This window comes from Arachis duranensis, chromosome 1 (assembly GCF_000817695.3).
Source record: "Arachis duranensis cultivar V14167 chromosome 1, aradu.V14167.gnm2.J7QH, whole genome shotgun sequence".
Classification (NCBI taxonomy): domain Eukaryota; kingdom Viridiplantae; phylum Streptophyta; class Magnoliopsida; order Fabales; family Fabaceae; genus Arachis; species Arachis duranensis.
Genome location: NC_029772.3, coordinates 98,824,626 through 98,841,050, shown reverse-complemented (window position 1 = coordinate 98,841,050; position 16,425 = coordinate 98,824,626). Strand labels below are relative to the sequence as shown.

The 16,425-nt window shown below is 39.6% G+C and overlaps 3 protein-coding genes and 1 pseudogene across 3 annotated transcripts in view; 2 read left to right on the top strand and 2 right to left on the bottom strand.

Annotated features, from left to right (window-relative positions):
* Positions 1-1,316: 1,316 nt before the first annotated feature.
* Positions 1,317-2,087, bottom strand: LOC107466971 (F-box protein At5g07610-like). The gene has a single exon (XM_016085970.1). It carries the CDS (start codon positions 2,085-2,087, stop codon positions 1,317-1,319), a length of 771 nt encoding a protein of 256 aa, XP_015941456.1.
* Positions 2,088-3,855: 1,768 nt separating this feature from the next.
* Positions 3,856-8,082, top strand: LOC107466980 (endoglucanase 9-like; annotated as a pseudogene).
* Positions 8,083-8,480: 398 nt separating this feature from the next.
* LOC107465752 (endoglucanase 25) lies at positions 8,481-11,888 on the top strand. Its single transcript, XM_016084727.3, has 6 exons — positions 8,481-9,157; positions 9,383-9,696; positions 9,774-10,235; positions 10,692-10,827; positions 10,948-11,120; positions 11,208-11,888. Exons 1-6 carry the CDS (start codon positions 8,776-8,778, stop codon positions 11,607-11,609), a joined length of 1,869 nt encoding a protein of 622 aa, XP_015940213.1. The 5' UTR covers positions 8,481-8,775; the 3' UTR covers positions 11,610-11,888.
* A 209-nt stretch (positions 11,889-12,097) lies between these two features.
* The window catches only part of LOC107466988 (uncharacterized), a 19,785-nt gene continuing 15,457 nt past the window's right edge, over positions 12,098-16,425 (bottom strand). The window contains exons 7-13 of the mRNA XM_052251811.1: positions 14,458-14,536; positions 13,996-14,238; positions 13,336-13,572; positions 13,007-13,224; positions 12,495-12,709; positions 12,223-12,255; positions 12,098-12,102 (exon numbers count right to left, since the gene is read on the bottom strand). Of these exons, the coding sequence (XP_052107771.1) occupies positions 12,098-12,102; positions 12,223-12,255; positions 12,495-12,709; positions 13,007-13,224; positions 13,336-13,572; positions 13,996-14,238; positions 14,458-14,536 (1,030 nt within the window). The remainder of the gene's footprint in view (positions 12,103-12,222; positions 12,256-12,494; positions 12,710-13,006; positions 13,225-13,335; positions 13,573-13,995; positions 14,239-14,457; positions 14,537-16,425) is intronic.

The following is a 16,425-nucleotide window of genomic DNA, read 5'->3' as shown; positions in this document are numbered from 1 at the left end:
CTTCAATTGTTTCCACTAAAAAAAGAGATTAACTCTTTGTTGTCACTCATGGTTGTTCTTCACTTTGCTTTCAATCTTTCACGAGTGTGTTACTATTTATATATATCTCACTTTCAATTAGGATAGAGAGCTAAGCAAGATAACTTTTGAATTTGAGAAAAGATAGGGAAGAATGTTTTTTTTTTAACAATGTAAAGTAAAAAAAGAAAAATTAATTTTAATTTTAAGAATTAAATTTTGAATTAATGAGATATTATTAGGGTATAATTAGAATCAATTTATGTCAATTAGTATTATTTATATGGGTTTCGCTAGACAATTAAAAATATGAACAACATAAACAATGAGCTTATTTGTAGGCTACAGAGGACTAAAAAAAAACCACCATAAATCAAGTTAAAAAAAATTCTTTTAACTCTACTATTGGAAATTTTAACTATCTCCCTCCCTTTTAGTTCTAATTATACTTCCTTCTAATCCCTTGACTATTGTATGAAGAACAAACATTCCATTTACATGAAGAATAAACATCCCATTTATATTAAAAATAAATATCTCATTTACATGCAAAATAAACACCCACGTGCGTATATAAAACTTCTGCTGCATATTTCGCAGCATGTCCAGCATGTTGCTGTAGACGTAGCCTTTTACAACCATATCGTGTGGTGTTGTGAGGTTCGTGGTGAAGATGGCAGAGGAAGAAGGGAAGGAAAAAGAGAGAACCGCCATGAAATCTTGCGATCGAAGCCGTGAGAGGCGAGAACGGAGTGGACATGGCTTTGAACAATGCGTTGGCATCGAGGTGGTTGTCGTTGTTGTCAATGGTGGTGGTGAGCTGCACCAATAAAGACGGACTTGGTGTACGGTCGGCACGCAGATGGGCAGCACAAAAAATAACGCATGACATGATCGGACATTCGCGGAGAGGTTTAGGCAACGTCAACGGACGAATGGGGATGTCAGCTGGGTGGAGTCAGATCGAAGAGAGAGAAAGTGAAGCCACACTTGAGGATGCCTCTGGAGACCAGTAGAATAACAACTTTGTCCGGTAGGTGTATTAACAAACCCATGTCATCCTCATTATCTTCAATGAGATGTATTATACTGTAAACGTATTCGTACTTTACAGAGAACAAGTCGTCGCTTCTATAAGTATAAGGGCATCCAATTCTATCAAAAGCAGTTTGAAAATCTAAAGATCGAAGAATATTGTTGTGCATGTGAACCCACCTTGGTGAAGAATAATCTTCCTTCAACCAAAAGACGCATACAGAGAACTCACCAGATTCAAATCCAGCCAAATTCATGTAACCTCATGCAGGCGCAAGAAGGTATCTATAATGACAAGGTTCTGGCGGCAACGAGGGCATGTCATCCTTCATGCGCTCTTCCTTCAGATCAAAACACAGTGTCGTTTTGCTTCCGATCCAATAAATTGAGTCCTTGAAATAGGTCGCCCTATGAAAATCAACGGGGAAGGTAGGCGGGAAGGAACACCCGCGCTTCCACACATCGGATTCCGAAGAGTAAATCATGATTTGGAAGCATTCATTCTTTGAATTTATGCCATAAAAAATGCAGATAGCCTTATAACTGAGAAAACGCATGGGATCAAAAGCTAGAGAGTAATGCAAATTTAATGGATCTAACGATTGAAAGCAAAAGGGCAATGTTTTCTTGTCTTCGGTGGTAGGGTTATAGATAAATACGGGGTCTTCCGATTCGAGCAGCATCAAGCCGTTGCAAGATTGTGTTGTCAGCGAAGAACGTAAATTGGGGTTTTTGGAGAAGAATGATGAAAAGGATGAGCGGTAGGTTTTCTTGTCTGCGTAGAAGAATTTCACTTCCTGATACAATCCAATGTCAAGGGCGAGATCTAAGAACAAACCGAAAATGCTTTGTTTTACGGTGGCGTGGCAGCGGCTGAAGAAAGGATCGGAGATGAGAGATAGCCACCACTTAGAGACACATTTGAAGGTTATGATATCTCTAAGAGGCACGCGAATAAGGATTTGAATGAGTAAGTAATCGTTTCCTTCAATTGTTTCCACTAAAGAAGAGATTAACTCTTTGTTGTCACTCATGGTTGTTCTTCACTTTGCTTTCAATCTTTCACGAGTGTGTTGCTATTTATATATATCTCACTTTCAATTAGGATAGGGAGTTAAGTAAGATAACTTTTGAATTTGAGAAAAGATAGGGAAGAATGTTTTTTTTAAACAATGTAATGTAAAAAAAGAAAAATTAATTTTAATTTTAAGAATTAAATGTTGAATTAATGAGATATTATTAGGGTATAATTAGAATCAATTTATGTCAACTAGTATTATTTATATGAGTTTCACTACATAATTAAAAATATGAACAACATAAACAATGAGCTTATTTGTAGGCTACAGAGGATTAAAAAAAATCACCACAAATCAAGTTAAAAATAATTCTTTTAACTCTACTATTGGAAAATTTAACCATCCCCCTCCCTTTTAGTTCTAATTATACTTCCTTCTAATCCCTCGACTGTTGTATGAAGAAAAAACATTCCATTCACATGAAGAATAAACACCCCATTTATAATAAAAATAAATATCTCATTTACATGCAAAATAAACACCCACGTGCGTATATAAAATTTCTGCTGCATACCTTCTCGCAGCACGTCTAGCATGGTGCTGTAGACGTAGCCTTTTACAACCATATCGTGTGGTGTTGTGAGGTTCATGGCAAAGATGGCAGAGGAAGAAGGGAAGGAAAAAGCGATAACCGCCATGAAATCTTGCGGTCGAAGCCGTGAGAGGCGAGAACAGAGTGCACATGGCTTTGAACAATGCGTTGGCATTGAGGTGGCTGTCGTTGTTGTCAACAGTGGTGGTGAGCTGCAACCATAAAGACGGGCTTGGTGTACGGTCGGCACGCAGATGGGCAGCGCAAAAAATAACGCATGGCACGATCGGACATTCGCGGAGATGTTTAGGCAACGTCAACGGACGAATGGGGGTGTCAACTGGGTGGAGTCAGATCGAAGAGAGAGAAAGTGATGCCACACTTGAGGATGCCTCTAGAGACCGGTAGAACAACAACTTTGTCCGGTAGGTGTATCAACAAACCCATGTCATCCTCATTATCTTCAATGAGATGTATTATACTGTAAACGTATCCGTACCTTACAGAGAATAAGTCGTCACTTCTACAAGTATAAGGGCATCCAATTCTATCAAAAGCAGTTTGAAAAATTAAAGATCGAAGATCAATGCTGTGCCTGTGAACCCACCTTAGTGAAGAATAATCTTCCTTCAACCGAAAGACACATACAGAGAACTCACTAGATTCAAATCCAGCCAAATTCATGTAACCGCATGCAGGCGCAAGAACGTATCCATAATGACAAGGTTCCGGCGACAACGGAGGCATGTCATCCTTCATGCACTCTTCCTTCAGATCAAAACACAGTGTTGTTTTGCTTCCGATCCATATTGAGTCCTTGAAATAGGTCGCCCTATGGAAATCAACGGGGAAGGTAGGCAGGAAGGAACACCCGCGCTTCCACACTCCGGATTCCGAAGAGTAAATCATGGTTTGGAAGAAGAAGGAGGAGAAGAAGACGTAGCATTCGAAGTGAAGAAGAAGAAGAAAAAGAAGTGAATTTGAAACAAGAAGAAGAAAAAGAGGAAGCTCAAGGGGAGAAAACGGAAAAAAGACGCGTAACTCAAATCACTTGGATGAACTTGAATGTGAAATTGCTTGGATGTGGGAACTCATATACATAACTTGGGAATTATATATCCAAACTACTTAAATTGATACGATTATGACCTAAAAGATTCTTAAAATTGAGATTTTTTTGTGTGGTGATTTATTGACTCAACTGGAAAACTCCTAAAGCATAACAATGTATTGTGGATGGGTGATTCATGTGTTGAAGACGGAAAGGGCCCTAGTGTATCTGGCACCATAAAGGATCTAGTGGGTGGGTACTATAATGGCGGAGATGCCACAAAGTTGCACTTTCCTCAAATCGTTTGCAATGACCATGCTCTCCTGGAGCGTCATTGAATACAACGCCAAATACAAAGCTGCTGAGAAGCTTTCCCATGTCAAGGACATCATCAAATGGGGCACTGAATACCTTTTCAAGACCTTCAACAATACAGCTGACACCATCGACACTCTTGTTTCACAAGTAAGTCTGAAAAAGTTAAAACTCAGATATAGTTAACTTCATGTGAAGTTGATAATTGAGAGTCGTTAAATGAAAATTTAGTCAAATCAGTCAAATCATTTAACGTTTTTGAACTATCAACTTCACGTGAGTTGAATGCACCTGAATTTTTACTTTCTGTTATTTTTAATTTAATACATGGTTACTGAATTAATTATTTATATAGTTAGGTTGGATAAGCGGGGAAAATAGTAATAGTACTCCGAATGAGCAATACTGTTGGATGCGTCTGAAGGACATCGATTATCCGCGAGTTGTGACGGAATGCCATCAAGGGTGCTCGAATCTTGCAGCAGAAATGGCTGCGGCCTTAGCGGTGGCCTCCATTGTGTTCAAGGACGACAAAAGCTATGCGGAGAAACTCGTTCATGGGGCCACAACACTGTTCAAGTTTTCGAGGGATGGGAGAGGGAAATTCAGTGCAGCTGGTTCGAAGGCTGGGAGGCTGTACAACTCGACAAGTTATTGGGATGAGTTTATTTGGGGAGGGGCATGGATGTACTATGCAACCGGTAACTCATTGTACCTGAAGCTTGCCACTACACCCGACATTGCCAAATATGCCGGTGCATTTCGTGGAAGTCCTAACTATGGTGTTCTCAGCTGCGATAACAAGTTTTCTGCTGCCCAGGTACATAATTAAATTTATAAATCAGACTGTGTTTTCAGTTTAGCAACGTATTATATTATTTATTTCATTAATCATTAGGTACTTTTGAGTCGTTTGAGATTGTTCCCGAGTCCTGGATATCCATATGAGAAAGTGTTAACGTTCATTTCACAATCAGACCAACATAATTATGTGCTCTTACCTACCAATTTTTACAAGCTTTAACAGAATAAGAGGTAAATAATAAAATGCATACATCCATGATCCATCCACTACATAATCTTCCAATAATTAATGTTAGAGAAAATTTCACTCCCGTCTCCTGTAAAATGCTAATATAATACTCTCATCCCCTCTATTTTACAAATGTACATTCTCCTCTTTTCGTAACTTCGCTAAGACCCAGGTATAGGTGATCGTTATTATTAAATCAAGGTGATAATTAAGTAAAGAGTAAAGGACATTTTCATCCCTGACCTTTTTTTCGCAGACATTTTCGTCCTCAAGCAATGGAAAATACATTAAAGCCCCTAACTCCTGAAAAACTTGGACATTTATGTCCTTCCGTTGAATTCAGCCGTTTGCACTGGACGGAAAAGGCTGAGCTGGCAGAGGTGGCGCTGAGGAGGCCAGGTGGCATGGAGCATTTCGTAACAGGACATATAAGTCCCTGGAGACGAAAACGACGCCGTTTCATCTCCTCCCCCAATCTTTCAAATTTCTCTGCCCTTCTCTTCTTCCTTCGTCCTTTTTCCCTTTCATTCTTTTTTCTCAGCCCCTGCCTCCATCATTGCCGCATAGCCGTGCCTCCGTCAGCCACCATCAACGCCGGCAACCTCCTCCTTCCTCTCGCACCGGCACCGCTTCCAGCAATAACCCATCCGGTGAGGCGGATCCAAATTCCTGCGGCGGAGACACTGTCACTGGGCTAGAATCCCAAGTTCTGTCCGCCGTCACTTACGCCGTGATCGCAACAGAGTTCCAAGTCCCAGTCGAGCTCTGATGACATTGGGGAGTGGTTGCCCCCACAGCCGCCGTTGATCCCCGGTGGCGGCATGAGAGGTAACCCTGGTGAAAGGTTGAAACTTGATCTCTCCTTAATTCAGATGAACAATGATAGAAATTGCAATAATGATAGCAATAGTAGTGATAATAATAATAGTTGTAACAATAATTTTGTTAGTGGACTCTTGAAGAGGAATAGAATTGCATTTTTTGATAAGGAGTGTTCAAAGGTTGCTGAACATGTTTACCTTGGTGGTGATGCTGTTGCTAAGAATAAGGATATATTGAAACAGAATAGGATCACTCAGATCTTGAACTGTGTTGGTTTTGTGCGCCTCGAGTATTTTAAGGCTGATTTTGTGTATAGAACATTATGGCTTCAGGATAGTCCTTCAGAGGATATTACTAGTATCTTGTATGATGTGTTTGATTACTTTGAGGATGTTAGGAAACAAGGTGGTAGGGTGTTTGTGCACTGTTGGCAAGGTGTGTCTAGGTCTACTTCGTTGGTGATTGCATACCTCATGTGGAGGGAAGGACAAAGCTTTGATGATGCTTTTCAGTTGGTGAATGCTGCAAGGGGTATTGCCGATCCGAATATGGGGTTTGCTTGCCAGTTGTTGCAGTGCCAAAAGATGGAAAGGGATGCCAGAGGTGCTGTTGGTCAGATTATTCGCTACGAGAAAGCGGAAGGACCCATTAAAGTGATTAGGGAAGCTCATGAACCTGCTGACTTTTGGAAAGTTTTCTCAAGGTTCTTGCCTTTGATGGATAGATCTTACAGTAAAGTAGAAAGTTTCAAATCAAGTGCTAAGGTTCGGTCTGATGAGAGGAAAGTGGGTTCCTATGACGTTGATTATGAAATTTTCCAAAAAGCTATTATTGGAGGTTTTGTGCCACCATTTCCATCATCAGAGGATGAACATGAAACCCATCTTCCTGCAAGAGAGAGTAGTTGGAGTGCCTTAAGGCGTAAAGTTTTCTCTTCTCATATGAAGGAGATTGTCACCAGTCCCTAAGTCATCTCTCCCAAGAGTTTATTCCGATTCTATGTTGTATATTCATTCAACAAAAACTTCATCTCCATCCTTATCATCTATATCATCATCTTCTCTCTCGTATATCTCTCCAGATTCTGTTTCTTCGCCCTCATATGTCTCACCTTGGAAGGAGGGTGAGAAGAGAGAGACTAATGGGAGTAAGGGAGTGAGAAAGGGAAGAAAACGCCAAAAGAGAGGAAGGAGGAGGTTGCCGGTGTTGATGGTGGCTGACGGAGGTGCGACTGTGCAGTAGTGATGGAAGCAGGGGCCGAGGAAGAAGAAGAGGGAAGAGAAATTTGAAAGGTTAGGGGAGGAGACGAAACGGCGTCGTTTTCGTCTCCAGGGACTTATATGTCCTGTTACAAAATGCTCCATGCCACCTGACCTCTGTTACGTGTCACCTCTGCCAGTGCAAACGGCTGAATTCAACGGAAGGACATAAATGTCCACATCTTTCAGGGATCAGGAGCTTTAATGTATTTTTCATTACATGATGATAAAAATATCCGCGAAAAAAAAGATAGGGACGAAAATGTTCTTTACTCTTAAATAAATAATGATAATAAATTCGTCTATTCTAGATTGATTACATACTGGGGAAGAACCTTGGGAGGATGAGCTACGTTGTAGGGTTTTGTAGCCATTACCCAAAACATGTGCATCACAGAGGTGATTCCATACCAAAGAACAACGTTAAGTACAGCTGTAAAGGAGGATGGAAATGGCGGAACACATCTAACCCAAACCCAAATACAATTGTTGGAGCAATGGTTGCCGGTCCGGACAAGTTCGATGGCTTCCATGATGTCCGTACTAACTACAACTACACAAAGCCAACTCTTGCTGGAAATGCAGGTTTAGTCGCTGCACTTGTCGCCCTTTCTGCCCATCATGATGCTAAAACCACGTCCGCCACCGTTATTGACAAAAATACCATCTTCTCCGCCATTCCTCCAATGTTTCCCACTCCTCCACCGCCTCCAGCACCCTGGAAACCATAACAAGCTGCTATATATATCCACCCCGGTCCGGTCAGTCGGTCACCACTCATAATAAGCGTCTTTCTTCAAATATGCACATGGATACATGGACATTAATTCTTGTTTTCTCTTTAGATTTTAAATGTGAAATCAATTGCATGTGGATATTAATAAACGAATTAAAAATAATTCATCAACCGGCGGTTTAGGTTGTGTATCCTGAAATAATTTTTCTGAATGTAACAATGTATTCAATTAACATGACAACTCGTGTAGAATAAAATAAAAGAGGGAAAAAAATATGCTAAGGAAGGTTGGGTTGGGCTAGGGTCATTGTCCATGAGTGAGCTGTACTCCCAGTGTCTCCAACGGTTCAAATAATATAATATTATTTAAAAGGCATAGTTGGAATGAAGTCCTTCTCTCAATTCACATGACAATATGACATTATTGACTTTAGACCACTTGTCCGCGTTCACCAACACCAGCCAGGCACCACCGCCACTATGTGATTTCCTAATATCCATCCCTTTTCATATTTTCATTTCTGTTAAAAACTTTAATTGAACTAAACAATAGAAAATTATTTATTTTTGTCGGGAGCTATCTACATTATAAAATAAGACAAGGAGATTAGCTGTGAAGGAAAATAAATAAAGTGAACGAGAGAGAAGAAAGTAAGAAACGGAGAGAAACAGAATGGAATATTAGCTCATCAAATATTCGATAGTTAGCAAGTCCACTCATTATTTAGTCTTCTTTAGTCGGCGATCGCAGAATCCCATTTTTTTATTTATATGCCTATGATTTATGATTGTAAGTAAGCAAGTTAGTAGCGAGTAGATTGGAGACTGTCTTCTTCTTCCATTGGAGATTTGGAATTGAACTGAATAATAAGAAGAGGAGGAGGAAGAGGAGTAGATGAGTATGTACGGTAGGGATCCGTGGGGGGGACCACTGGAGATCCATGGGACAGACTCCGCCACGGACGACGACCGGAGCCGCAACCTGCAGGACTTGGACAGGGCGGCGCTGTCACGGCAGCTCGACGAGACACAGCAGAGCTGGCTGCTGGGCCCCACTGAGACCAAGAAGAAGAAGAAGTATGTCGATCTCGGCTGCATCATCGTCAGCCGCAAGATCTTCGTCTGGACCGTCGGCACCATCGCCGTCGCCGCCTTCCTCGCCGGATTCATCACTCTCATCGTCAAGACCGTCCCCCGCCACCACCACAAGGCCCCTCCTCCCGACAACTACACCCTCGCCCTCCACAAGGCTCTCATGTTCTTCAACGCTCAACGCTGTATGTAGCCCCACCCTTTCTCTTTCTTTCCTTAATTAGATCTCACTTTATCCTAATTCAGTAATTTCATTTTCACCTACCTTGATGTTGATTGATGGCACCACGCTAAATGAATTAGGATTAGGATTAGGGTTAGATTATCAACATCAATCAGAGTCAGTCACTGAAGATTGAACATTTTTTCTTGTTGATATTGATTTGTTGTGTGGCTGTTGTTGCGTGTAGCTGGAAAACTCCCAAAGCATAACAATGTTTCTTGGAGAGGAAACTCTGGTCTGCAAGATGGGAAGGGCCCCGGGGTATCTGCCGCCATCAAGGATCTGGTGGGTGGCTACTATGATGCCGGAGACGCCATCAAGTTCCACTTCCCTAAATCCTTTGCCCTGACCATGCTCAGCTGGAGTGTTATTGAATACAGTGCCAAATACGAAGCTGCCGGCGAGCTCGCCCATGTTAAGGACATCATTAAATGGGGGACTGATTACCTTCTCAAGACCTTCAACAGTACTGCTGACACCATTGACACTCTTGCTGCACAGGTAGATTTATTCGCCTTGAACTAACTAACTGACTTTGAACTATGCATCTCATATGTGATTATTTTCAATCTTGGCAGGTTGGATCTGGGGATACTTCTGGAGGGAGCACCACTCCAAATGATCATTATTGCTGGACTCGTCCGGAGGACATTGATTATCCACGACCTGTCACCGAATGCTCGAGTTGCTCGGATCTTGCAGCAGAGATGGCTGCTGCGTTAGCTTCTGCCTCCATTGTGTTTAAGGACAATAAAGTCTATTCGCAGAAACTTGTTCATGGTGCCACAACACTCTATAAGTTCTCGAGGGACCGCAGAGGAAGATACAGTCCACGTGGTACCGAGGCTTCAACATTCTACAATTCAACCAGCTACTGGGATGAGTTTGTCTGGGGAGGAGCTTGGATGTATTTTGCCACTGGTAATTCTTCCTACCTTAATCTGGCCACCAAACCTGGCATTGCCAAGCATGCTGGTGCTTTCTGGGGAGGCCCTGATTATGGTGTAATGAGCTGGGATAACAAGCTTCCTGGTGCTCAGGTAATTTTTAGTGCTCCTTCAGTTATAACCTGTAAGGTGTCCGAAGCTTACCCAAGTTGTTTGTATATCAATGGAGAAATCTATACTGCAGGAAGTTTATTAAATTTGCATTTCAAGCTCAGTTCTGAGCTGAATAATGTGCTGGATTTTACTCTGTCATCTGTTTTTCTGATCTTAACTTCATTTTGGCATAAGACATATTCATGTTCACTGGCTTATCTATTTGGTTTCCATAATTACAGCTTAGGCAGAAATGAAATCTGTTTTCATTTTACTTTCGGACTGAATTGCTGGCTTGCTGCAAAATATGTAGGATGTTCCCTTGTTTTTAATCATGCTGTAGTTCATAAGCATTTTGACCAAATACTTTTGATTGCTTTGCTCGACTTTCTGAAGCTATGAGTTCTAGTCATATGAACAGGAGTTAGTAATTTAATCTTGTCATCCTGCATATAGGTTCTTCTGAGCCGGTTGAGGTTGTTCTTGAGTCCTGGTTATCCATATGAAGAAATTTTAAGTACATTTCACAATCAGACCAAGATTTTTATGTGCTCCTTCCTACCAGTTTTCTCAAGCTTTAACAGAACAAGAGGTAAAAAAAAAAAAGAAAAATAAAATTCTACTTCAACACTTGTATCTGGGCTCCTTCGCTGTAAGTTCCTCCAATTATTACTCTAATGTGAATATTGGGTATTTTTTTCTTGGCACTCAGGGGGCTTGATTCAATTAAACCATGGTAGGCCTCAGCCTCTCCAATATGTTGTAAATGCAGCCTTTTTGGCTACCCTATTCAGTGATTATCTTGAAGCTGCTGATGCACCTGGATGGTATTGCGGGCCCAATTTCTTTTCGGTTGATACTCTTCGAGACTTTGCAAGGACCCAGGTATGTATGTGATATTCTGCTTTCAAATTTTGTCAACATTAACTCTCTGCTAACTTCCTTTGCCAATTTCCTGGGGTGATTTTGTAGATAAATTACATCCTTGGGAAGAACCCTCGGAAAATGAGCTATGTTGTTGGTTTTGGTAACCACTATCCAAAACATGTCCATCACAGAGGTGCTTCTATACCAAAGAACCACATTAAGTATAGCTGTAAAGGAGGCTGGAAATGGAGGGATACATCCAAGGCAAACCCAAATACAATTGTTGGAGCTATGGCTGCTGGTCCTGACAAGTTTGATGGTTTCCATGATGTCCGTAAAAACTACAACTACACGGAGCCGACTCTTGCAGGAAATGCAGGTTTAGTTGCTGCACTTGTAGCATTGTCAGGTGATAAAAACATAGGGATTGACAAAAATACAATTTTCTCTGCGGTACCCCCAATGTTTCCTACAGCACCACCACCTCCAGCACCATGGAAACCATAAGGTGCTATGCCGTTCATTATCGCTTTCCACCAAGTACTGTAGCGACATCAGTTCATTGGTTGGCATGGACAAATTGGAAGTTGTGGGATAAGGCCTTTGAGAACATTTTCGACTTGAGATTAGCCTTAAGAATTTATAGAGGTACTTGTGAGTGTTTCTTCATTTAAACATTATTGTTATATACTTAGTACATATGTATCAAATCTTGTATTCTTTAAACTTGCAAAATGAACATGATGGAAGTCTGACACTTACAATTTACAATCTTACAGTTACCTATCTCAGACTCTCTTTACCTTTTTTATATTATAAATAACTCGTGGTTTGCGTAATTTATTTGTTTTAAATTTCTTGCCTGTGGTTCTCTTCTGCACGGGGACAGTCCAGTCCCTGCAGCTAGAAACCAATTTGGCCTTTTATAATTTCACTTTGAGCAGTATTGTAAACAAGAAACCCTCGTCATATATAGAAAGGAGTCAGAATCGATTTTAGCCTGAAATAACCAACAAAAAACATGCAGAGTCTATACATGACCAAATAGATTAGAACAGATTTTAGGAACCCTTTCCCTCATAGGAGGCAAGAGATAACTAGTTATTTTTGCATAGCATACGTTCGACAAGATGGCCAGTGGCAAGCGTGTCTTCTGCAATGAGTCAGTAACTTACTCTTACAACAATTCAAAATCAGCGGAATGCATTAGCTGATTTGCTTTTCTATTCCTCAAACTATTTACAGTGATCAGCTGATCAATCATGGGACGTAAAAAGAAAGCCTGGAGTTCAAAAAGAATGTATCCTATAGCAACTTGTTATATATACAATCATGAAAATTGAGGAGAGCTATTGGACTTCACAAGAGGACGTGACCTCATTTCACAACTACCTCCCTCAGATACTAAGGGAACTTCACCATTCAAGGAAACTTCATCATTCAACTCTATCATTTTGAGTTCACGTAAGGTCCTCTTTGCATAAACGGTGAAGGCAACAATCGCAACAATTGAAATGATGAAAGAAATAAGGCTGTATATAATTTCCACAGTGTTTAGGTGACGCTTCCCTGACCCTACTTCTGCCAATGTCTTCATTAATCGACCACTGCAGGAAACAAACACACGTACATATGTAAGTCTATTTCAAAAAGATAAATTAAAGAAACCAGTTCGAAGCTGTCACATTGAGATCCATGAAAACTCACAAGGTTCTCATATTTTTCATACAAATGGAAATATAAAAAAAAAAGTACTCCAGTTTTGATATAAAGAAGTAACACGAGTTCTTTACCACGATAGCTCCTTTTATTTTTCTTCAGAACATTTTATATTCAATAAAATGGTGAAACTGGTAGAAGTTTACTACAGTACACACTAAGCCATTAAAGGGCCAAAGGCCAACCTGTATATGTAGAGGAAAGCTTCTGGCACCATTCCAGCAACTGATCCGCATAAGTAGGGCCAAAACTTCACATTAGTCACCACAACAGCATAATTGAATATAGTATAGGGAAAAGGTGAGAGCCTAAACAAAGCAACCACTTGAAATTGATAGAGCCAGTTTCCCTCCCCAGCAAGCCTAATCATTGCTGCATTACGAGGCCATCTTTTTAACCATTGCTGCACAATACAGAACCAAAGATCACAAAAAAAAATGTAAAACCTACTTTGAGAAAACACAACCCAAAATTTTAGAGGATTTGTTATCATATAAGAAACAGAGAGACTTACATGAATGCGGTCACGGAACTGTAGTCCAATTTGGTAAGGCAGGACCATCCCAATCGTTGTTCCACCCATTATTATAGCAAAGCCAAGGCCATAACCAAAAATCATCCCTGCCAGCCACATAGAGGGGCCCGAAGGAAGCAAGAATACTGGCAGCAAAGCCAGAGAAGCAACAAGTATAAGGGCAAGAACAGGATGGCCAAAGGAAGTAGCTTCCCACTCCATGATTGGGTAAAGAACCTGCAATGAGAAACCTCAACGCTTCAAAGTATGAATATTATCATAGTTTTCCAATCATCCATCGTGAATGCATGACGATACACAGGGCCAAGAATATCCACAGGTCCATACTAAGCTGCTTGCTCATATACAAATGATAGAATAGTAGTAAAGATAACGGTGTTATTGAGTATTTTTCTCACGCCCTTCAAGATAATTACCAGAAAAAGTTTCCTAGTGACATGTTGAAAAAAGATCCTTATTAGTTATTACACTGCTCCTTTGAATTTCATCCATGCCACAACATATTAATTAGCATATGAAATCAAATGCTAAAACCCGAGTAATAGTCATAATATGAAATGTTGAAATAGCAAAGTTGGCGATAACTCACTGCATGCGACTGTAGTACCAGAACAGAATCATTGTAAGAAGAGGAAGTACCTTTCCAAAAGCAAATGGTACTCCCCATTTCACAAGAACAGTAGCAAGTATAACAGCGAGACAGCACCATAAAAATGTTTTCATCCAACAACACAAAGATTTAACTTTTGATTTTGCTTGAGGGTGCAACATCTCGGCTTCTTCAGCCCTTGGTGTATCAGGTAAGACCAATTTATCATACTCGCTATCAATATTTTCCAACATCTTTGACGATTCTTCTGTGATCATTGTGATTCCAGAATGCTATACAGGGAAACAAAAGCAGAACATCAGCAAATTGCAGAGAGTCTAATAATTCTATGCTTCGAAATTCAAATTACATGTCTAGTTTACATTTTTAACGTTCTGAAAGGAGAATCACAAAATACCGGGAATTGTGTAGTCTTATTGTTGCTGGCAGATGAGATCCACATTACATTACAACAGAAACAAGAGTGCACCGAACGAAGATGTTGTGCATGCCTTGTAACTGCATGCAGATGCAGAATTACGTACAAAGATTGAAGAATGGAATTTCAGAAATTCATCAGCATGGGATCCTCTGCATGAACATTTATAATTATAACTAAAAAACAATGAAATAAGCAAGCTTATATAATAAATAAAATTTAATTCTAAGCCTGAAGTTTTTTTTTCTGCATTTAGGGTTTATGAGCTAAAAAAAGTGAATGCAGAGAGAAATCTTTCACCGCTTTTGTTTTGCATTTAAATTTGATACCACAATGTCTACGATGATGAACCTGCACGATCCCCAAACTGGAGAAAACGATTTCCTGCATTGAGATGAGAAGCGAAGCGTGGCTACAGCATTCAAAACGCAGCGTTATTGAAGGATGAAATATTTTTTTTATATATAAGTTTTCATACTAATTCCATACGTAAATTTAAAAATCATTAAAAAATATTTGGTCCAGATTAACTACGCTTTTTAGTTTTGGGATTGGTTTCAATGTGTTTTTAAACAATGTAGAGATTTGATGATACGTGTGTTCATAAAGACTTTTTAGATTATATTTAGTTTGTTTTATCGTTAAAATTTGTTAGAAAATTTAATTTAGTTTTTATTTCCCTTTAATAGTATTTGTTTTGTAGCATTTTTAAAAAGTTTAAATTTAAATTAAATCGGATCAAATCCAACAAAGATCGAATTTGATTTAAATTAAATGAAAAAATTCTGCATCTATGTATTTTTTGGTTGTTAATCAAGTAATTTTTCTCACACGCGCGTTTTCACCCCTCACTCGTTTGTCGTACACGTGCTACATATAACGTGCTGGAATCTATAGTTTAGCTCAACGTGAACCTTCTGCTGCAACATCAACATAAACCTCTTTCTTCTTGATTTAAATTAAACGGAAAAGTTCTTTTTCTTGCTTGCGTTCTTCCTTATTAATCTGCATTGCCTTCGTCGTTCTCCTCTGGCTGCGTTCTTCTTCTCGTTTTCTTATTTTGATCTGGTTACGTTGCATTTATCTTCTTCCTATTTTTCTTTGTTTTCTTCTTCGATCTACACTTCTGAATCAAAACAATAAATGACTCAACTTCAAATTAAGAGAGCAATTTTGATTACTTTTCTGAAACAAATCAAACTGACAAAGTTTGGATTATTCAATTTTGAATCGAATTAAATGGAATGCAATTGCTAATTTGAATTGAATTAAATGGACGGAGGTGTATTGAATTGAATTGAATTGAATTGATAATATGTAAATTGTAGGCAGAGTTATTTGAATTTGATTTTATATAATGGATTATATTTCGTTCACTCAGTACTATACAATTATTTCACCATGAGTACTGACAAACCCCATTTGTAGGGTTTATCTTGTATTGATTTTAGGGGATTTTGTCACTTTTCACCCACATTTATTCAATAAAATAGCATGGTTTTGTATATTCTCCTTTAATTGTGCTTAAGAGTGAAAACATGCTTTTTAGGACTCAAAATAGATAAATTTAATTCACCTTGACTCTATTAGATGCCTTGATATGTTTGTTAAGTGATTTAAGGTTTAGGAGGCAAAGATTGGATCAAGGGAATGAAGAAAAAGCATGTAAAGTTGGAGAACTCATGAAGAAATGATGGAACCAAAAAGCTGTCAAGCCTGACCTCTTTGCACTTAATTGACCATAACTTGAGCTACAGAGGTCCAAATGATGCCGTTTCAGTTGGGTTAGAAAGCTAACATCCTGGGCTTCGAAACGATATAAGATTTGCCATAGTTGCATCGCGCATAGGGCCGCGCACGCGCACGGTACGCAGACACGCCGATGGTGGCACATGACCCACTTAATGCAACACGTGGCCAGCGATTTTAGAAGCCTTGTGGGCCCAATCCAACTCATTTTTGATGCTATTTAAGCCAAGGATTGAAGGAGAATCAGGATACTTTTCATACTTTTGATCATTAGTCATAGTTTAGCTTTAGA

Excerpts from the sequence above, each read along its gene's own strand:
- LOC107466971 (XM_016085970.1), bottom strand. The coding sequence starts at position 2,087 with ATGAGTGACAACAAAGAGTTAATCTCTTCTTTAGTGGAAACAATTGAA.
- LOC107465752 (XM_016084727.3), top strand. The coding sequence starts at position 8,776 with ATGAGTATGTACGGTAGGGATCCGTGGGGGGGACCACTGGAGATCCAT. Across the intron at positions 9,158-9,382 it reads GTTCTTCAACGCTCAACGCT|CTGGAAAACTCCCAAAGCAT; the intron begins GTATGTAGCCCC and ends TGTTGCGTGTAG. Across the intron at positions 10,236-10,691 it reads ACAAGCTTCCTGGTGCTCAG|GTTCTTCTGAGCCGGTTGAG; the intron begins GTAATTTTTAGT and ends TCCTGCATATAG.